This window comes from Prionailurus viverrinus, chromosome B1 (assembly GCF_022837055.1).
Source record: "Prionailurus viverrinus isolate Anna chromosome B1, UM_Priviv_1.0, whole genome shotgun sequence".
Classification (NCBI taxonomy): domain Eukaryota; kingdom Metazoa; phylum Chordata; class Mammalia; order Carnivora; family Felidae; genus Prionailurus; species Prionailurus viverrinus.
In genome coordinates, this window is record NC_062564.1 from 81815296 (window position 1) to 81838362 (window position 23067).

The window sequence follows — 23067 nt, forward strand, 5'->3', positions numbered from 1 at the left end:
GTCACTTACAACAGTTTTATGAAGAGCAGACTCACATTAGAGTATTACAGGCAGGCTTCGGTGCTAAGGTCACAGGAATGGAGAAATCCTGTTGAGGGCACTGATAATTAGGAATGTGGAAAGGGTGAGCAGCAAGTGAAATGTTTATCTGCCCACCTCCCACACATGGGGAAGAATCACTATTGACACAGTAGAAGCCCAGACCAGACTAAACTCAGGGGAAACAGAAGTCTGCAGCCTTTCAAACCAGTCCTAACACCGTATCTAAGAACTACACTAATCCCCTGCCAAGCTGGCAAATTAACAACATTGGGTGTTGGTTTTTCATTTTTTGTGTTTTTTTGCTTTCCTATTCTTCAGACCCTCTGAGATTTTTTTTTTAAACGTTTATTTATTTTTGAGTGAGAGAGAGACAAAGCATGAGCAGGGGAGGGGCACAGAGAGAGGGAGACACAGAATCTGAAGCAGGCTCCAGGCTCTGAGCCATCAGCACAGAGCCTGATGCAGGGCTCTAACCCACGAACAGCGAGATCATGACCTGAGCCAAAGTCAGACGCTTAACTGACTGAACCACCCAGGCGCCTCTAGACCCCCTTAAATTTTTCACACTGTGCTTGAGACTATGGTTGCCCAAAGTACCCCAGCTCTTCTCTTTAAAATAAACATCTTCTCTTTCCTTCCCAATCTCTTCCCCAAAGAAACTCGCTTTTCTAACTACGAGGAGAGAGGTCTAATCATTTGGCTAATTCAAGATTATTAGGCATGATGTTGAGTTTTTCAGGAGAATATTTCCATTTTGAAGTAGAAAAAGACAAAGTGATGAGACATACATTTTGGGGAAAGAAATCTCCAGTCTTCTTTGAGCCTCTGGATATCTAATACCAAGGAGGCTAGAAGTTAACACTGAGATAATCAGCCTAGGCATTAAATAAGCCAATCTTCCCTTCTGATTCTCTCATGTTTGCAAGTATCCATCAAGAGCAAGAGCACAGGGCACTCCAACATGGGGCAAATCACCTGTCACTCCCGTACCCAACCACATAAAACATTCACAATCCTACAAAAAAAAAAAAAAAAAAAAAAAAAAATCACCGTTTGAAGATGTTCCACATGTGGGGATAAGAAGCCAAAAAGCACAACTCACAGGTCTCATTTTATTTCACCCAAAGCTAGCTAGCCTTCCTTGGAAGCCAAGGTTTTCCTTTTAATTTAAAATATTATTTTCACACAATTGCAATTACTGTATAACTACATCTTTCACTTATTATGACAAACTTTTTATGGCTTTCAAAACTGTTTTTTCTTCATCAGCCATGCTTTTTGTGTTTTGTTTTTAACAACTGCTAGTGGGCGAGTGTTCCTTTGGCCCTATAAACTAGCAATGGCAGATGGGAGAGTGCCAGAATCTGAATGAATCAGAAAGATGTGAAAATACCTTCTCTTGCCCACCTAATGTTGCAGAGACAGAAAAAGGATGAAGTGGAAGATAATGGTCAGGAAAGAAAAAGGATGAGGAAGATACTTTGTATAATCTATATAGTCGTAATTATTTCCAATTGAAGTTAATTTGTCAACAGAAAATCCCATCTAGAAACAAATCACATAATTGTCCAGTTATCTACCTCAATTTATGTAGTTTTACAATTTTTGTAAAAGTAACCTATTGTAACTGCTCTTTATGTTCATCAATTAATAAATAGCACAATACCAATGCCTCCAAATAATGCACTAAAAACAGTTGCTCGGGAAAAAAAAAGAATTAGATTAAACCTCACATTTTGCCTTTAAGAATATGGAATCTGCTAAAAGATTTGGGTATAAAATCCTGTGCATAATTATACTACTTCATCTGTTTCTAGTAAGATGGTAGATGCCAATGACAAAATTATCAAACACAAGTCAAAGGCCAATGATAATATCTTGGAGAAAAATTCATCATCTAAACTCCATGCCCCCTTGGTTGTGTACTGAGCTTGTACAGAAGCAGAATTTTCAAAAGAGAACTTCCACATGGACAAAAGAATGGAACCCTGAGTAGACTCTGAAAGAGCAACTGCAAAGGCCAGGGACATTCTCCTTGCCCCAAGGTATCCTTCCTGCACGCAGCCTCTGCTAAGGGCCCCAAAGTCTCTTCCCCACCACCCCCCTTCACAGGTACAAATGCTTTGATATGTTCCTCTTACAGCTTTCAAAGCATTCTTCTTTCACCTAAGTATTATATACATCTCTCTCCTACACCAAAAGTATTACAGAACCACCCAGACTAAGACACAAACATATAGAAGCTATATAGAGCTGTATATCAATCATAGCAACTCTTACAGAATGCATATGTGTTTATTTTCCTCTTAGTCTTGACCTTCCATTTTATTTTGTTTTCACTGGTCTAATACTTTCTACTTTAGTGTATGTCTTATTATAAGCTGATTTAAATCCTGGGTACAATGAAATATACATATATATCTGCATATATATCTGCACTACCACATAGTCTGGAACACAACGTCAAGATGTGTTAGAGATGAATGAGCTTTTTTATGACCACTCTCAGCCTTTTAAGAGTTAACTGCACCCCCCTGCCCGACTTCTACTATTTGATTTAGCAACCTGTGCTATCATCACATACCAGCCTTTCTTGGGCAAACACGGTTCGTGAGGAGTTGTATATGTGCCATAAATGTTTAAATGAAGAGAAATTTAGATGCAGATAATTATAGGGGAAGATGGTTAATTTTAGGTGTCAGCGTGCCTGGGCTACAGGATGCCCAGATAGCTGTAAAACATTTTTCTGGCTGTGTATGTGAGTGTGTCCCCAGAGGAGATTAGCATTTCAATCAGTAGACTGGGTAAAGATGGTTGCTCTCACTAATGCAAGGGGGACATCCTCCAATCTGTTTAGTGCCTGAATAGAACAAAAAGGCAGGGGAAAGGCAAGTGTGTGTGTGTGTGTGTGTGTGTGTGTGTGTGTGTGTGTGTGTGTGTTTTAGCGTAAGCTGGGACACCCATCTTCTGCCCTCAAACAATCAATGCTTCCGGTTCTCAGACCTTTGGACCAGGATTGAGACTTCTACCACCCACTTCCTGGCTCTTCAGCTTATAGAGAGCAGATCACGGGACTTTATGGCCTCTATACTTGTGTAAGTCAATTCCTATAATAAATCACTTCTTATATGCATATATCTATATATATCCTAGTGGTTCCATTACTCTGGAGAACCTTAATACACACGTCATAATGCTTTATTTTAATTTTTAGACTTAATTTTGTTAATTAATCCAAAATCTTCAGGATCAATGATTATATCTTGATATCTGGCTTACAACTTCAGTTATCAGACTCCTATGTATCACCATTCAGATAAACTTGAAGGAAAAGTCAATGCTTCTCCTCCACTCCAATCTTCCAAATGAATATATTAACACAACCCTAAGAAGGAAAAATTTTTACTCGTATGTAAGTTTTTGTCATCATTGGCTCAAGTAAAACCACATTTGCAGTATGAAGAGACACAATTAAAAAAAATTTTTCATTTTGGTTTTTTAAAATATTAATTTTATTAAATCTCAATCCTTGAGTATATGTCTTTTTAATAATCTGTGTGTAAAATAACAAGTACACATAAACATCTTTGCTGCATTTACCAAAGTACAATGGTTTTCTTGAGGAAAACCAGTAGTGTGATTGAGTCCTGAGGTGAATTAGGGGCTTTTTCACAGTTCACTATTTTTTATTTTATTTAATTTTTTTAAATGTTTATTTGTTTTTGAGAGAGAGAGAGAGAGAGAGAGAGAGAGAGAGAGAGCGCACGCGAGCAGGGAATGGGCAGAGAGGGAGACACAAAATGTGAGGCAAGCTCCAGGCTCTGCGCTGTCAGCACAGGGCCCGAAGCGGGGCTCAAACTCAGGAACCATGAGATAATGACCTGAGCCGAAGTCAGACACTTAACTGACTCAGCTTAACTGATTGTAACCCAGTTACATTGAAGTAACTGTAGACTCATTCACATGCAGTTGTAAGAAATAATTCAGAGAAATCCTAACCTTTATCCAGTTTCATCCAATGGTAACATCTTGCAAAACTATAGAATAATAAAACAATTTCAATATAGACATCAATACCATTAAGACGCAGAAAATTTCCATCAACCCAAGGATCCCTCATGTTTTCACCCTTTTACAGTGACACCCACTTCCCTCCTGCTCACCCCCTTCTCAGTCCCTGGCAAACACTAAATTCATTCTCCATTCCTAGAATTTTAAGACTTTCTGAGATAAAATTTACCAAGCCACGAATTACATGGTGACTGAGGCAGATAAAGAGTCAAAACTCTCATTCAGCCAACAGGTGAAGAGGCTTTTAGGTATATTTTAACAGCTGGGAGCCATTTTACCAAAAATGGAAGCACCAGAAGGTTAACTCCAGGGTGTTAAAGACTGAAATAGAAATCTCAGAATTTCAAATTCAGGTTTAATACGGCCTTTCAAGTTGATTAAGTTTAAAGTACAGAAAACAGTTTTCAAGAACGATGTGAAAAACATAAAAAACAAATAAGGCTAATGACAGGAAGTCTCCATAAAGGCATGTTAATATCCACAGATAGCAATTGAATGGTCTTCTTAATACCACAGTTAGATGACTTACTTTAAGACTGTCAGCATTTAGTTGGGTAAAGAAAAGGAAAACCTATATTTAACCCAACCACTAATAACTAGCCTTAATTCTAAAGGCTACTAAAAGTCCAAATAAACAGTCACCTGTTACATCATCAAGAGGGTCACGGTCAGAAACTGCATGAACTTTCTTTCCTGTAACTGTTCACACACTGTAGAAAAAGAAATCCTTAATATTTTTTTACTTTCCCAAAGATAAATTTTTCAGTGATGGTCAAGGTAGTACCTTTCACCAACAGAAAGGTTCTTCCCCATTTCACAATCTTTACCATTGTTAACTATGATGAATACAAGTTACTGCACAGTGCTTGTGTAACTTCTGATTTCCCCCCACTGAAAATTTTAGACTTCTTTATTTATAACAAAATAAATGACATAGGTTAAAGAAAAAACACAATTCCTTAAATCCATGAAAGTATTTTTGGGGGCACCTGGGTGGCTCAGCCAGTTAAGTGCCCAACTTCGGCTTGGGTCATGATCTCATGGTTCGCGGGTTTGAGCCCTGTGTCAGGCTCTGTGTCTCCCTCTGTCTCTGCCCCTCCCCTGCTCCTGCTCTGTGTCTCTCTCTTTCAAAAATAAATAAACATTCAAAAAAATTAAAGAAAGTATTTTTGGTCAAAGGAACATTAAAAGGACAATTCTAAAACCTGCACTGGGCCAAAAACAAAGCATTCACAATTCTAAAACCTGCACTGGGCCAAAAACAAAGCATTCCTTTCTCCTCGACTCCTCCACCTCCTTAAATACACCTTATGACATTTTATCAGAGTGCTGATCTTAATGAATATCAGAGAGAAGGGAAGTCCTGGAAGATCGGGTCAATTTTATATCTGTAACAAAACATGCAAAGTTCAAAATGATGAACAAACAACTTCAAAGACAAACCCATTAGCATCTCTTTTCGATAAAAGACAACTTCATCTAGTCAACTGGACTTGACTTGTCTAGGTACCTTAAACCAGTGGTTCTCAAACTGTAGCCTGCATCAGAATCACCCACAGAGCTTGTCAAAACATGGATTCCTGGCCCCATCCCCAGAGTTCAGTTCAGTAGGTCTGTGCAAGGGTCTAAAACTTTGCATTTCTAAAAAGGTCCCGAGTGATGCTGATGCTGATGCTGCTGGTCTGGGGAACACATACTTTGAAAACCACTCCTTTAAACTAGAGACACCCAGTTTTTGTTGAATGTTTCTCCAGAGATCTCAACAGGAATCTCTGCAGAAAATACCGAGTCTGGGAGACCTAACTAATGCTTAAACTGCTAAATTGCTCTTTGAAATAATTTATCTGAGCTAAGTTGTTACATAGTTCAAAGTAATTCCGTGTAGAGCTGTGTATCTGTAGCTTAGAATTCCAGACCCCCTGAGGTGCCTGGGTGGCTCAGTTGAGCGTTCTACTTCAGCTCAGGTCATGATCTTACTTATCTTGAGTTCAAGCCCCACAATGGGCTCACTGCTGTCATCACAAAGCCTGCTTCAGATCCTCTGTCTCCCTCTCTCTCTCTCTCTCTGCTCCTCCCCCCACAAGGTGCAGGGGCTGCTTCATAGTGGTCTCTGGAAAAAGGCCATTTGTTCTTATTCCCACATTAGTCACTTTATAATATGAAAAATATAAGCTAAATCCTGATGTGTTCAAATTCAACAGATCTTGGCCTCAGCCTCAAAGTTTTCTAGAACTATTCTATGCATGCCTCACAAGATTTTTGGCTAACAGTTGGGGGGGAGGGGGAACGACAAAATGTCACCTGTAGTCTCAAATGCCTTATTTTAGCTGGTTTTCCACCCATCCCACCCCTGCCCCAACAAACCTTCTATAAGTAAGTTACTAAGAGCAACAAAATCATCTCAGTATTAATTTTTAACCTAAAGAAAAACTTGCAACAAAATCATCTCAGTATTAATTTTTAACCTAAAGAAAAACTTTTCGTCGTGTCAGAGGTGTTAGTGTTATTTCATTGTAAGTAGTGAAATAAACGAACAAGGGAAGATGATGTTCAGAGGGCATAGGCAAGCTGAAAACTCATTTCCAAAAAATGGACAAATGACCATACAAAGATACAAAAAAATTTATTGAACTGTGCTAGCTGTTTAAAGTAGAAACACTAATAATACATATGGGCCCTACCCTCACAGTTTTATTTATTTACTATCTTGCCAGGAAGACTAACAAAAAGACAAGTGTAAGTGTGAGGAACATTATGAAGAAATTCAGATTGCTACAGGAAACAGAGACTACCCTATCAGGAGGGTAGCAAAAGAGGAATCAAGAGAGACTTCTCAGCAAAGCTGAAACCCATTAAGCTTAGAACTGAAGGATAAATAAGAGTGAGCTAGACAAAGAGGGAGGAGAAACAAGTTACAGACAGAGGAAAAGAACAGAGTGTTCCCATATGACTCAAACACACAAAATATGGAAGAATGGGCAAAGCAGCTGGAATAGCAGGCAGGCAGGACCAGAACGTGCAGAGCTCTGTGTACTAGCAGTGGGAAACAGGAAGATAACAGGATCATAACATGCATCTTAAAGAACTCTCTCTGTAGTGCAGATATTGGCCTGAAGCGAGTGATGGGTCAGGAGGCACAAGATGAATTGCTGAAAGGGTGGAGAAGAGTGGCAGGAGTGTGGATGGAGAAGACATAGTGAACCTTAATTGTCTGACACACAGGTTACTTAAATTTACAGGGACCTCAGTTTCATCATTAATGAAGTAGGATTAGAATCTTCCCTGTATACCTCCTTAAAGTTACTATAGTGAATCAAAAAAAATCACACACCTAAATAATCTTGTTTGTACATATTACTTGTATACACTGTTTATTTCTTCTCCAAAACTCTTAACTCCATCTCAATTTATGGCTAAAAGCCCATGTATCTTTGTGTTGACTTTCTGCTTTTTAATTTACCTCACGGCACATATAATAGTTAGTAAAGAATGTCTGCATTAGAATAAGAATTCAGCAGGGGCGCCTGGGTGGCTCAGTTGGTTAAGCATCTGACTTCGTCTCAGGTCACGATCTTTCGGTTTGTGGGTTTGAGCCCCGCGTTGGGCTCTGTGCCGACAGCTTAGAGCCTGGAGCCTGCTTCAGATTCTGTGTCTCCCTCTCTCTCTGCCCTTCCCATGCTAACCATCTGTCTCTGTCTCTCAATAATAAATAAATGTTAAAAAAAAAAAATTTAGAATGAGAATTCAGCAAAGTTGGTGGAAAAAAGCAAATGCAGTCTTAGCAAAGATCAAGTCTAACAAAATGTAACTTTTAAATGGATACAATAAAAACCAACTAGTTATCTAGACATAAATCTAAAGAAAGATCTACAAGAATTATATGGAGGAAACTTAAAGAAAAAGACCTAAATAAATGTAGAAAATGCAAAATTAAGTCAATCCTTTGCAAATGAAACCAATGAAATTCCAAAAAAATTTCCAGAGGATTTTTCACAGCACTTGACAAGGTAATCCAAAAGAATATAATACAGAAACCACAAAAATATAATGTTGAATGAACATAACAAGTTGTGGAAGGATGTTCCAATATCGGTAACTCTTCTAAACATATAAAATAATATTATGTGTTGTCATGGATTCAGACATACATAATAACAGTATAAAAATACACATGGGAATGATGACATCAAATTTTAAGCAAAAAATTCAGAATAGTTACTGAAAACTGAATCAGAGAGGCCAAACCTAGAGTTTGGGTTTTATTTGTAATCTTTTATTTCTCAGGCTAAGTGGATACAGAGGTGTTTATTATTATACTATTCCCTAGTCTTTAAACTCTTTTTGCAGGTCTTAAATATTCCATGAAAAACCAAAAACTTTTTTTTAAAAACCCACAAAAACAGAATGCCTTTTATTTGAGAATGTTACTACATGATCTAGCATAGTAGTTTCCAACACCAGTCCAATAGCTACTCAACACCATCTGAAATATTTGTTAAAAACATGGATTACAAGGCTGTGCCAGAATCAGAATGTCTGGGAGGGGAGCCATGTGATTCTAATGCACAGCTTCATTCAGGAACCCTTGGTAACCACAAATCATTAATAACTAATCCATCAACAAAATGGGTTCCAATCTGACAATGAGATATTTAAGTGCTTAAGGCTGTCTAATTACTTTCCAATTGATGCAAACTGTCTAGAATGGGGATTCTAATTTGAGGGCAAAACCATACAAATTTTAATGCATATTATACCCTCAAAAAAGGTCATACACGTAAAAACTAGGAATATCCTCTAAATTAATAGCATCTAATGATTCCACAGCAGATAGAATTCCCTCATATCCTCCACAGGGAGCAAAATTCCACCAGAGATGATAAAAGATGCTATCTTTTTTTAAATTTTTTTTTTAACGTTTATTTATTTTTGAGACAGAGAGAGACAGAGCATGAACAGGGGAGGGTCAGAGAGAGAGGGAGACACAGAATCCGAAGCAGGCTCCAGGCTCTGAGCCGTCAGTACAGAGCCCGATGAGGGGCTCAAACCCACGAACTGCGAGATCATGACCTGAGCTGAAGTCGGATGCCCAACCGACTGAGCCACCCAGGTCCCCCAAAAGATGCTATCTTTAAAAATAAAGTGGTACTAGTCATTAGCAATTGCACTAAAGATGTATTTCCCTCAAGTACACAGATGGCAACCCCATGTTCTCTTCTCTTTCTGAATTTTATTCCTCTGTAATAAAATCACAGCTAAGTTTATCTAGAGAAATTCAGAGGACCAATGAGAAACATAAAAAATAAATTTAGAAAGAAAACCATTCATTCATTCATAATTAGAGTTGTCAGTACTGCTATGACAATTTTGCCTCGCTCCTAAGACACAAAATTAACTAGAGAGGACTAAGTCATTAGAAAGTACAAAATCTTCAAGGGCTGGCACATTTTCCCCTAATCTTTAAAAATCACAACTAGGGGCGCCTGGGGGGCTCAGTCAGTTAAGCATCCCACTCTTGGTTTCAGCTCGGGTCATGATCTCATGGTTCATTCAAGCCCTGTATCAGGCTCTGTGCTGGCAGCGCGGAGCCTGCTTGGGATTCTCTCTCTCTGCCCCTCCCACATGCGCTCTCTCCCTCTCAAAATAAATACATAAACTTTTGTAAAAAAAGTAATAAAAATCACAACTAAAAACATGGAAAGGGATTATTTTCGTATTTTAAACAACACGAATCTGCTAAATACATCAATATAAAAGGACTCACTTACCAGGACTTTCTACTCGCTTATAGTGGTAGGGATTGATGCACACTTCCTTCTGCTTGGAACCAAAAGGAAACTCACAGCATTCCAGTGGTTTTAGTTCATGGTGGCTCTGAAGATCGGGCCAACGCCACACTCGGCAGTAAATGACATGAGGCAGTCCCTTCCGGTGGGAAACTTGCAGCCTGCCGTCCAGAGAGCGGGGGATGGTGACACAGTTACTTGGCTGCCCTGGGCAGCTCAAGGCCTTTTCCAGTTCCTCCATGGCACCTTTCTTTTTCTTCAGTTTTTTCACCAAAGCATCAACAGCTTTCTCTGCCCATTTTTCTTCTTCATCACCCTGTTTCCACCCAAGAAGTCTCTTCACAGCTGGACTTGTGAAGGAAAATAAACTTGTCACGTTCATAATGACCACACTAGTTCTACACCCCTTGTGTACAGGGAAATACAGGAGTCTCCAAATGCAAAAGCACAACGGAAGAGATTTCACTTTATTGACATAGGATTCTCTGTAGCTTCTTGGTTTTGAGGTCCCGAAAAGTAGAAATTACCATGCCTAGTGCTTTAAAAAGTAATCCAAAGTCAGCACCTAGAAAAGAAAAAAGGGGGAAAAAATGTTTAAAATACTCGCTACTACAAAACCACAATTCACTGCACAATTACTATGGGCCAGGTACTATTTTAAGTACTTTTATGTATTACAATATGTTATGGACTGAATCATGTCCTCCCTAAAATTCATGTTGAAGCCATAACCCCCACTGCAACTGCATTTGGAGATGGAGCCTCTAAGGAAGTAACTAAGGTTAAATGAGGTCATAAGAGAGGGGCCATGATCTGGTAAGACTGGTGGCTCTACAAGAGGAAGGGCTCCCCCACTTTGCACACACACTGAGGAGAGGCTATGTGAAGACTCAGAGAGAAGACAGCCGTCTACAAGCCTGTGGCAGAGCTCTCACCAGAAATCAAACTGACCGGACCCTTGATCTTGGTATTCCCAGCCTCCAGAACTGTGAGAATAAATTTCTACTGTTTAAGCCACCCAGTCTGAGGTATTCTGTTGCGGCGGCCCAAGCAGACTAACACTTAGTTTTTTTAAACAGTCTTCACAGTGAGGTAATACGGTCGTTGCCATTTTACAGAGACACAGTTTAAAAAGTAGTAACTGTTCTGAGATAGAAGCAGTAGACACCTTTGTGCAAAAAAGTTCAAGTTATCAACAATATTGTAATGCTTTACACTCAGATTCATTGAGAAGCTCTAAAAATGTATTTCAAAACAGACCTCAAGCAACAAAAACTGAAAGTGACAGAAAAACATACAGTGGTCTTAACATCTGTTTTTGGTTTATTCTTCAAGTATCTTTATGCTAAAAGAAAAAGTAGTTCTATTTCTACTATGTAAACATTATAAGATTTTAGGGTATTTATTCAGTAAACAAGCCTGTGCCTATGGGCCACAGAGCAAGTAAAGTAGGAAATTTGGTTTTTATTGATAGGAAAGGAATGGAGCACATGAACACATACTGTACCAAATTCTTTAGTCCAGCTGTCTCAATCAAGCCTTCCAGTTACTCCTCACCAGACAAAAACAGAAAAGGTGAGAAAGCTTAAAGAGGGAAACTTTGCACAAATTCCAGCTAAGATATAGTAGAGCATGTATCACACCAACCTCCTCCCAAGAATCACTCTAAAAGCTAATAAAATATAAACAAACAAAAACGCCCCACTTTAATTTTAAATACATCAAAGAGCAACCAAGGTCCTCAGGACTAGAGGGCCAAGATGCTTAGAACAGAAAAGCAATGAAGTGAGCAGAACATTCTCTTCTGCTCCTCTTCTCAGGGCCCTTACCAATGCCTGCACTGTAAGTAGCAAGAGGCCTGGTAGCTGAGCTGAAGGGGGCTCAAGAATGAAGCAGAGATTTCAGTGGCCTCATAGGGGGAGACCCCAAAGGGGCATGCTCTAGTGTAAGGGCAAAAAATGAAATGGACCAGTTTTTATACTGAAACATGGCCTGAATTCATCTTTTTTTTTTTTAAATCATCTTAATTGGTGGGAATAGAGGAGAGAAAACTGTTGCAGAGGCAATATTTGTAGATACTGGCCAAGGATTTTCCAAAACTGACAACAGACATCTAGACACAGATCCATGAAGCCCTACAAATCCCAACAAGGATAAATATAAAGAAACCCACAAGTTTTGATGGATCATATCACAGTAAAATTGCTGAAAACCTGTAACAAAAAACTTTAAAAAGACACCTTATTATTCTACAGTAAGTACAATAAGGCTGACAGCTGACATTCCAACAGAAACAATGGAAACAAGAAGGCAATCATCAGCGTGCAAATGTAAACAAACAACTAGTAACTTAGAATTCTATACTTAGTGGAAAAATCATGCAATAGTGATTGTAAAATAAATGTGTTTTACAGCATACAAAATCTGAGAGAACTGACTTCTGACAGGAATTTGTGAAACAGAAGGAAAAAGATCCCAGAAAGAAGCAAGGAATGGAGGAAAGAATGAAGAGCTCCAGAAGGATAAACAAAGGTAAGTCTAAATGAGTACTAACTTTACAAAACAATAATAGGAACCTCTTGTGGTATTTAAAAAATAGAATTAAAATGCATGGAAAAAACAAAACAGAAAGGAGTAAATGAAGTTAGTGTTCTATGGTCCTTGTATTACCCAGGCTGTGATAAAGCACTGAATTATTATTGATAAGTCTTGTCATAATAATAATTTAAAAAACTAATGATAGGATAATTTAAAAAACTATAAAAAGGTAATAGAGAACTTATACAATATAGAATTCTTTTTAAAAATATGATTCATCCAGAGAAGCTAAAAAATACGGATTTTTAAAAAAAATATTACTGCAAAGAATTTAAGAGAAAAAAACAGAGCAAATACGTGGGACAAACAGAAAACAATAGGTTTAGATCTAATTCCAAAAGTATCATTAATTATTTAAATATCAACACACTAAATATGCAAGTAAAAGATGGGTAGGGATGGATGGGGATCATACCTAACTCTACTATGTACTTACAAGAGGCACACATTAAATATGAAGGACAGAGAAAGGTTGAAAGAAAAAGGATGGAAAAAGATACACTATGCATATTTTAACCAAAAAAGCTGCTGTAACTATCCAATAAGAAAGAACAGACTTCAAAAATAAGAAGCATCACCAGATATTTAAAAAAGGGATATTTCATAACATTAAAAGAGTTGATCTAGGGGTGCCTGGGTGGCTCAGGTGGTTAAGCCTCCGACTTCAGCTCAGGTCATGATATCACGGTTTGTGAGTTCAAGCCCCACGTCAGGCTCTGTGCTGACAGCTCAGAGCCTGGAGCCTGCTTCTGATTCTGTGTCTCCCTCTCTCTCTGTCCCACCCCCACCTGCACTGTCTGTCTCCCCAAAATGAATAAACATTAAAAAAGAAATAAAAAAGAGTTGATCTACCATGAATATAGCATAACCTCAAATTTTCATGTAAAAAGTGTCAAAATACATTAAGCATAACTTGACAGAATTAAAATGACAAACAGACAAACCCACAATCTTAGTGGAAGATTAAAACGATAACTGATATAACAAGTCAACAAGAATCAACAGACATTGAAGATTAACAACATTTGTAAAAAAACTTGATCCAATTCATGTACACAGATCACTGTACCCAATGACTGTAGAATATACTTTCAAATATACATAGAATACTTACCCAAATTGACCATATAAAGAGCTATAAAGCAAATCTCTATACATATCAAAACCAAACAATATGCCTTTGAGCACATTATAAGAAATCAGTAACAAAAATATCGTTCTCTAAAATAATTACACTTAAATAACTCATGGGTCAAAGAAGAAACTACAGTGAAAACTGAAAAACATATTTAACTTAATGACTATAAAAATATGACACATCAAAACTTGCAGGATGTGGCTCAAGCCATGCTTAAAGGAAAATTTATAGTCTGAAATGCATATATTAGAAAAAAAAAAGATGAAAACTAATGGTCTATGTATCTACCACAAGAAAAAGGAAAGGAACAGTAAATTAAACTCAAAGAAAGTAGAAATGATAAGAAATTGGGAAAAAAAAGCATAACAGAAAACTTACAAAATCAAAGTTGCTTCTCAAGAAATACTAATAAAATTGGACAAACCTCTAGCAAAACTGGTCAGTAAAAGTGAAGGCACAAATTAGTAACAATAGGAATAAAAGGGGAAATCATTACTCATCCTCGGAAGTTAAAAGGAGGATTACTAACTGCTGTCACAGCAATCTGCACATCTAGAGCTACTTTGTGGTAGTCTACATGCGTTCCTCACTCACTACAGCAAAGTGACTGAGAAATTCAATCTTAGTATCTTCCTATCCTCAGAGCCCAGCACTGTACCTGGCACCCAGCAGATTCTCAATAAATGTTTAATAAATAATTTAGCCCCCTGAACAAATCAGAAGGCCAAGCGTGGAACTCCAACTTTACTCAATGAGTAAATATTACTAAATAAAAATATTACTCAATGGGCTGTAGAGAATCAGTTATTTCCTTTTTCAAAGTAAAAAGTTTTACCCAAATTTGCCAGTTCTATTGAAGTTGGTATTAATTTCATTTAACAGAAAAGGAAAGAGAAAACAAAGCCATGCTGCTATCAAAAGTCACACTTGGTCAGAGTGTACCTACTGAAATAATCATTTACTTTTAGATTAGCTTTGCAAAAGAACAAGGACAACTTCTTTCTAGTCTTCTCATAACCAATTACGAAGGGAATGTATTTCTTCTTATTTTATATTGCCTTTTCTTCTACTCCAATAACCGCTTTTTTGTATTTTAGCCAATGATTTTCAAATAGAACGGGGTGAGTTTATATCAAAATCACCAGGGGCTATTTCAAACACTGTCAGTGATGGGTTATACAAGGCAAGTATGTTGCAGGGTGAGATTAAGAACCACCATTTAAGACCTTTGTTTTAACTATTCAAACTGACACTCATTCAACAAAGCTATACTGAGTGCCTGCTAAGTGTTTGGCACTGTGCTATAGATATACAGGGACAGGGGCAAAAATGTCTGCATCCTAAAGGGGCTCACAAGCTGAGAAAAGAGCCAGGAAGTCAACAACGCTCTCTGCTGTCTGCGGCAAGTTGGTGTCCATGCTAACGCTAAAGGACTGGGTTGAGAAGTGTTAGGCCACCTCCAGGAAGTCATCCAGAAGGATCACACTGTGACTATATACCAAGGTAGAACATGAGCACAGGAGTAGAAGTGGAGGCCCATGTACTGTGCATTTGCCCACCAGGAACTAACTAGAACACTGTCCGAGGAAAGCTCTAAAATGCGTGTAAACAATAATATATAAGAGAAGAAAATTAATTCCAAGGATTTCAGGAAGTTTTCCCAGAGAGGTCTTAAAGGATGAGTAGAATTTTATGAAACAACAGAGCTAACATTTTGAGCTATCGCTACCTGACAGACACTGTTCCGACACTTTGGATCTACTAACTAGTGTAACCTTTACAACAAACCCTCTGAGTAAACACTATCGTTTCCCTCTTTTTACAGGTAAAGGAAATGAAATACAGAAAAGTGAAATAAGTTGCCCAAAGTTTACAGACACAGCTGTATGCCAGAGCCAGGGTCTGAATCTGTGCTCTCTAGAGCCTCAATATTTTAGCCACTTGTCTAAACTGCTGGTTTGAGGGGAGAAAAAAAAAAGTTACAAACAGAGAGGGAGGGAGGCAAACCATAAGAGACTCTTAAATACAGAGAACTGAGGGTTGATGGGGGGTGCGGGAGAGGGGAAAGTGGGTGATGGGCACTGAGGTGGGCACTTGTTGGGATGAGCACTAGGTGTTTCATGGAAGCCAATTCGACAATAAATTATATTAAAAAAATAAAACAAACTGCTAGTTCTAACAGACACAAAATAGAAATGCAGGGCTCAAGGTGGCTGGCGATGACACAGGGCTGATAAGAAGGGCAGGGGCAAGACTATGAAGGGCCTGTGATACATCTTATCCCGTAGACAAGTGGAAGGTTTTCTATCACAGCAATGCTGTGATTAGACCTACAGATCTAATCTGTGTTTCACAGAGACAGCCAAGGTGATAGCCTTAATACAGGAAGACTTCTCCATACAGAGAACAAAAAACAAACCGCTACCTCTAAACACTGCAGGAGCCAACTGGAGGGACTGTCCCAATGCCACTTCACAAAAATTAAAAGTGGCAAGATCACAAACCTTTACATATAAATGTGCGTAGATGAAACAAAATGCCAGCCGATGACTAATATCTGTCTACTTAAGTATTTTTTTGATATACAAGTCAAACAAGTCACCTACCAATGAGTCCATGATACTGTGGCCTTGGCAAGACAGCTCATTTTTTTTCTGCCTGTTTTTGTACTTCCTGCTTTAGTTTATGTCAAAAGCTAAGTGGCCTTATCAGTTTAAAGTGCAAAATAAAAACATGAGTCAGCAAACAGAGATTTCCTTCCCTCTTCTCCAAATACAAACATTTCACACTGACCAAAAAAAAAAAAAAAAAAAAAAAAAAAAAAAAAATCATTCACTCACTTAGTAAAGAACCTCTAAAAGCCTTAAAAATACTATGTTTTGTTCCAGCAACTTCACTTTTCGAAACTTACTCTAAGGAAATATTCTGAACTAGAAAGGTAAAATGTTTTTGCACAAAGATTTTCATCAAAGCATTATCTTTTTTAGAGGAAAAAGAGAAAAGCTAATAACTAGAAAACAGGTAAGTAAGCTATGGTACAATCCACTCAATAGAATATTACGTAGCCCTTAAAAATTATGTTCATAAAAGCTATGTAATAACTTGGAAAAAACCTTAAGCACAAAGTAAAATGGGTTATGTAGCATGAACAACTATGTAAATACATCAAAATATTAACAGTGGCTGGATTTGGAAGGTTAGTAATATGTCTCTCCTACTTTTCTAAACTTTTCAAACATTTAATGAAAAACTTTAACTTCTGAATTAAAAAAAAAGCCTCCATATGCAAATATTTGCAAATTACAAAAAAAAAAATCAATTTTATGAGGTCAAGCCACATACAAACTGCTTTTAAAGCCAGGTTGGACTTAGACTGTGATCTGATTTTGGAAATAATAAAAATACATTTTTTTAAACCCTGTTTAAAACAGGGTTCTAAATTCAGATTTTTTCCCTATGGAGTGTTGCCCATGAGAAGGATTTCTATTAGCACTGCCAGAAGTCAAATGAGAAAAATACTCTTCTCATACTCCTTTTGACGTGGCTATTTATTTTGCAACCCATGTACTATTCCTTAATGTTAAAAGGAAAAAAGCAAAAAAAATTAAAACACCTTTAACTGCTGTGTAACTTGCTTTCTATTTAAAGGAAACCTAAAATGCCAATTGCACAATGGACATTTTCTTTATCTTGGCCTCATCTAGTAAAGAAGCATGTAATTATCCAACTGTGTGAATATAAACAAAATACATTATCTACTATTCAATGCCTTTCAGATCCCAGATTCCCACACAAAGTCTTAAAATAATTATTCTAATTTGTATCTGAAAATACAATTAAAAAAGGGAAGAGGGAGAGTAGCTGCCAAGTGGTACAAAACAAGTACCTTTATAAAAGGATGGAGGAGGGAGGAGACAGATCATGACCAAATTAAATCCCTCTGTAGCTTCAGACTAGTGTGGTTTATAATTCTTGCTCTTGCATGGAATTCAATGAAGTAGACAAAATAAATGGCTCCATTAAATATTGAGGGAATAATTAAATTACACAATAAAATAAATATAAAATATAGGCTGCAAAAAGTGACTGGGGAAAAAAAACAAAGACTCCTATCCTAGTACCTTAAAAAAAAAAAAAAAGGAACTAAAGAAAGATAAATGGTCTATTGTCAATGAAGCAAGCAACTTTTTTTTTTTCACTTCTCATTCTCTGGTTCATTACTTTGTCTTAACTCTAATGGTAAAACAGCATGGCATAAAGATCAAAGGAATTAAGGAACTAAAAGCACAGGGTATTGATTAACTTCACTTTGAAACTGTTTAACAGTTGGATAAGTTATTTAGGAAAAAAAGACAACTTTACAAAAATTACCTTTCTATAAAAATGCTTGAACCATTTTTTTAGGAAACCAATATTTCCAAGTAACAAACTGTGTGCATTATTTCCTGACTTACACCACTAAGCTTTCTTCTTAAGCAGATGATCTTGTGAATAAGCAGAAAAAGTTGAGACTTGAGCTCCCAAAGAAGAGCCACAATGGGGCTTCAGAGAAATCATAAGCCAGCTGTATGATTTTTGTAGTGCACTAGTTTTTATACCTAAGATGTTTCACTATATACCTCATTAGAATGCCATGGAGATGTAAAATACCTCAGAGATGTGTTGTACAAGTACTATGGAAAGGTACGTGTCATCTATCCTTGCATCCAACTTTAAATAGGATTTAAGGCCTAGTAAGAATTCTTGCCTCCTCTGAGGTGCTTGACTAAATTAAGATATCATAAAGGGCTAAAAAGTGAACATGCCAGAGGATCTGTAATGTAACTTTCACTACTCCATTTTTTTTAGCCTACCTGATTTCATTTGGGTACCCAAGTCAACTGCATACTCCTACCAAAGGCAGTATTGGCAAAATGGATCATGACTCTCAAGAAGGATAAAACAGATACCCTAAAAATTCCCGACACTCAAAGAAACCACAGAATCACAGAAGAGTAGACACAACAGATTACGGTTAAAAATACTTAAAAAACATGAAGGCTGCAAAGAAAAATACTCCAGAGATTCAATGCCAGTAAATATTTTAAACCATAAAGAGCAATTCATCATTAAGCCAAGAATTGCAATGAGCTTTGTTGATGGAAGAGTAAGACAGAAAATTCACAAAATGGCACAAGGGCGGGGGGGGGCGGCGGTGAATAGAAGGGGATCACAACCATATTCATCAGACCTAAGTAAAATTAGGCTACAGAGTCAAAAGTCCTGAGGAATAGAGAACTTCTAACTTTTGGTAAAACTAAATTACCTGTTACCCAAGAAAGTAGAACAGCAGACAATCCGCATACTGGCTTAGCACTGAAGGAGAAGAAGGACATACACTCACATTTCCAGGTGGAAAAACAATCCTATGAACAGTACCTGTGAAAAAGTTATGAACGCAGGTAGAGACAGTGCTCTGGAACAAGTAAAATACAACCATAAGCAGCATCAACTCTAAACAGTGCCTAACAAAAGCACAGACTATTATACTGCTCATTAAGGAAAATGATACATCCTTATCCACTGTTAAGGCAGACCAGGAAAAAAACAAGTTAAAATTTGCTATACAAGTATAATGTCATTACAATGAATATAAAAACAGAAATGGGTTTTCTCCATCTATTTTGGTCTCAGACAAATACCTCAAAGTTATAAAGCTCTGTGATCTGGTTCCAAACAAAGATTTCTTTTCCCCAGCTACTTCATTAGGAACTAACTTTGTTTTGAGATATTAGACCTGTAGAAAAAAACAGGTGAGGTGCCCCTGGATTTATTTTTCCTGTTTTAAAATAGCAGTTAGCCCTCGATGTTCAGTTTCAAATGGGTCAAATGTAGCTAAATAAAACTCACACTAACCAAAATAATCCTAGAACAAAAAGAAAGTGAGGATGAACAAAATCTCTCTCCAACTTTTGCAGGTTTGAAAACACTTTTTAAACTACCTACTCTGCTGCCAGGAACTCTACTTCAACTGAATCCTCAGAAAACGTATTTAAACAAATTCCTACACAAGAAAGTGACATGAAGATCCACTGGAGACCACAGAAGAATTCTGCTTGTCTTAGATCAAAGCATCAAAGTCCTGCCATTACAAACATCCAGAAGTCAAATTTCACCTTAGTGAGCCTCTTATTATTAAGCCTTGTTTTGGTTACTTCCAAACACTTCGCAACTTTCTAAGCATGTTAATTAATGACTCTGAATAGTTATGGCTGCCATTTTTTCATTAAAAATCTTTTTTCAGAGATTAATTTTCCAAACCCGGGCAACCGGTGTGTGACAGTGGGAGGGAGGATGAGCTCTCAAAAACCTATTTTTAGTAGTAATGCAATTACGACTACCTTAAAACACAGATGCTAACAGCCCAGTCTCTCAGGTGCGACTTAGGAGACATGCAAGCAAGAGCTGCCATGTGGTCTGTCACCAGTGTTAACCGAGTGGGAAACTCCGGAATCTAAAAGGACAGGAGTAACACACAGACTGAAGAGCAGCTTACCACTTACCACTTGTAAGTTCATTGCAAGCTGTGACACTGCAGCCAGATAATTTCAAAAGTAGCATCCCTTGGATGAAAGTGAAGCAAGGAATTTATAGATGTCACAATTACATGAGACTCTAAAGAGGACAGCACTCTGGTTTACATATTTAGGTGTGCCAAATATACTGTCCGATACATCTCCACTGTGTTGGAAAATTCTTTAAGACAAGAACGCTTTCTGGTTCTGCTCTGCATGCACAAGTCCTTCCATCCTGACAAACCTAGGCTGCTTATAAGACAAGCGGTCAATTATTCTTAGTCACAGACACTCCCTAGAGAATAGCAAGTGTCAGCTCTGTTTTGTTTCATTAGATGATTACTTGTTAAGTAGACTGAAGGCACTTAGGAGTTTTCTTACCAGCCTCAACTTCCACAAACAAATCTTATTTGTACATCTCCTTGCCACTTCCTCCAGAAGTTGTACCGCTTTCTTTAATCCCACTGAATCCCTATTCTCCAATTTGTGCTTGTAATGGAAAACTGTCCTTCGGTTCATAGTAACTTTTCAAGACATCCAGGTCTTAATGACCTCACACTGATAAATTTCATCTGTATTCACCTCAACTCAAAAACCAGAGTCATCTGGCCTGCAAGTGCTCACTCCTTGAACACAGGAGACTGAAGACTGGAGGCATTTTAAACTTTCATTTCATTGACAAGAAGAAAAACTCTACCACAGTTGTCTCTTAGAAAAAAAAATATTCTGAGTCACCGTTAATGGAGAAGAGCAGTTTCACGGATTGCAAAAAATGCCAATCGTGGTAAATTCCCACAAGTGGTCAGTTATGAATGATTCACCACCAACAAATGAACAAAATTATTCTAACTGCATTATTACCTTATGCAATTGTATTGGTTGTGTTTACAAACATTATCTTATTGATTCCTGCAGCAATTCTTCAAGGTATGTATCAGTATCTCAATTTTACTAAGAAACCCAAGAATCAGAGGTCAAGTAACTTTCTCATATTCTAATCAGTGGTAGATCTACATTTTAAGCAGATAACTAAAACAGAATAGGTGTGTTAAAGTCCATTAATCAGGTTTAAAAAAAAAAAAGTAATTCACAAGTCAAATTCAGATGAAAATGGAATAGGCCAGAGGAGGAAAAACACTGCCCTTTTATTAAAAAAAAAAATCCTGCTGTATTTCATTTTTTTGGAACATATTTCTCCTTCCCCACTGATCTCACAGGTGTGGTTTATGACAACAAACACACATCTGTAGGGGTGAGCTGACACACACAAGGCAGGACAGCCTGAACCCTCTTCCCTATATTTAGAACCTTCTGCTCAGCTCTTAATTGAATAATTTAATCAGGACCCTCTAAAAGGGAAACACATCCATATTCATCACAGGCATCAAAGGAAACATCTTTACAAGTTATATCCTTTTACAAACCAACATATGGTCTCACGCCATTCTCTCAATTGTTGAACTCCTCCTCTGGGAAGAGCATGGAATTTTATTTCTTTTTATCACTTGAAAAAATCACTTCCCCCCTAATTCAGTAAAACTGGGTGGAGGCCACTTCCTCCACAGGTGAGAGAAATAAAACTTGTTGATCTGTCATTGTCAGGAATTTTAAAGTTAACTATTTATTCTGTGTACTTTTAAAATAGAAACAAAAGGCAGACCAAATCCAAAATAAGAAATCAGGGCACATATCCCACACTTTCAAATAAAGCCTCTACAATTTTTCTGTTGTCTTAAGCTGCTTCTAAATGAGAAAACAAGAGCCCTTCACTTGGAAAGAAAAGAGCTAGGCTTGAATGGTAGCACCCACTCAGGAGGTGCCCTCTGAACAAAACACCTCTCTGAGCTTCCATTTGCTTTTCCACAAAACTTTGATTCTACCACCTATCCCGCTGGGTTAAGTATGAATACATAAAACTGCTCTGAAAATCACAACATGCTGAAAAATGTAATATATTTTATTAACACAAGTTTCACAAACAAGGAACCTAATTTAACACCTTGTATATACAAAAAAAGAGTTTCTGTCCTAGCTGTGTCAGTTCTATGAAGTTCTAACTGTGTAAAGGGAGAGAGAGAAAGGGGGATAAAGAAAGAGAGAGAAGGCTATATAACTGCACTCAGAACACAGCACTGAACGAGACAAAAAATAGATTTTTAAAAGCTCATGCCTTTATGAGACCTGCATTCCAGTGGTCAGGTAAGGCCTCCCTGAGAAGGTAATATTTATTTTTTTAAGTTTGTTTGTTTGTTTATTTATTTATTTAGAGCATGTGGGAGGGGCAGGGAGAGACAGATAGAGAATCCCAAGCAGGCTCTGTGCCATCAGTGCAGAGACCGACACAGGGCTCTAACTGAGGAACCAGGAGATCACAACCTGAGCTGAATCTAAGAGTTGGATGTTCAACTGACTGAGCCGCCCAGGCACCCCATGATATTTGAACAGAAGCCTAAAAAGGTGGGAGGCTGAGCCCTGTGGGTAAGTGGGGAAGCACACTGCAAGCACAGGAAAGAGCAAGTGCAAAGGCCACCAGGTAAGGGACAGTAGTGAGAGAGAAGATGGGACAGGTAAGGGAGCCAATCCATAGGGACTTCATAGCCTTCACTCTGAACTGAGCCAGGAAGCCTGGGGTGGGGGGGAGGGGAGGGGGGAGGGACGGATGTGACCAGAGTTTGAAAGGATTACCATGGGCTGGCCCACTGAAAGAATGGAAGTAGGAAGCAGGAGCAGCGACATAGTGGTAGTGGCAGCAGTAAGAGCTTAGGAGACAGATTGGGACGCCATAGCAATTGTTGTGGTTTTGAGAGGGACAAAGGTTTGGATCAGTGTAGCGGAAGAGTCAGATCCTGGATATATTCTAAAGGTATGGCCATGAACA

At 37.9% G+C, this 23067-nt stretch overlaps 1 protein-coding gene across 7 annotated transcripts in view; it reads right to left on the reverse strand.

The window, feature by feature from the left end:
• Nucleotides 1-23067, reverse strand: part of SMAD1 (SMAD family member 1) — a 78527-nt gene that overhangs the window by 36500 nt on the left and 18960 nt on the right. For 5 of the 7 annotated variants that reach the window (XM_047856573.1, XM_047856577.1, XM_047856578.1 and 2 more), the window contains exon 2: nt 9882-10464. In XM_047856573.1, the coding sequence (XP_047712529.1) occupies nt 9882-10281 (400 nt within the window). In that variant the 5' untranslated portion in view covers nt 10282-10464. Of the gene's footprint in view, nt 1-9881; nt 10465-10577; nt 11239-18940; nt 18961-23067 lie in introns of those variants that run through there. The other 2 variants (XM_047856575.1, XM_047856576.1) reach the window with 2 other exon arrangements.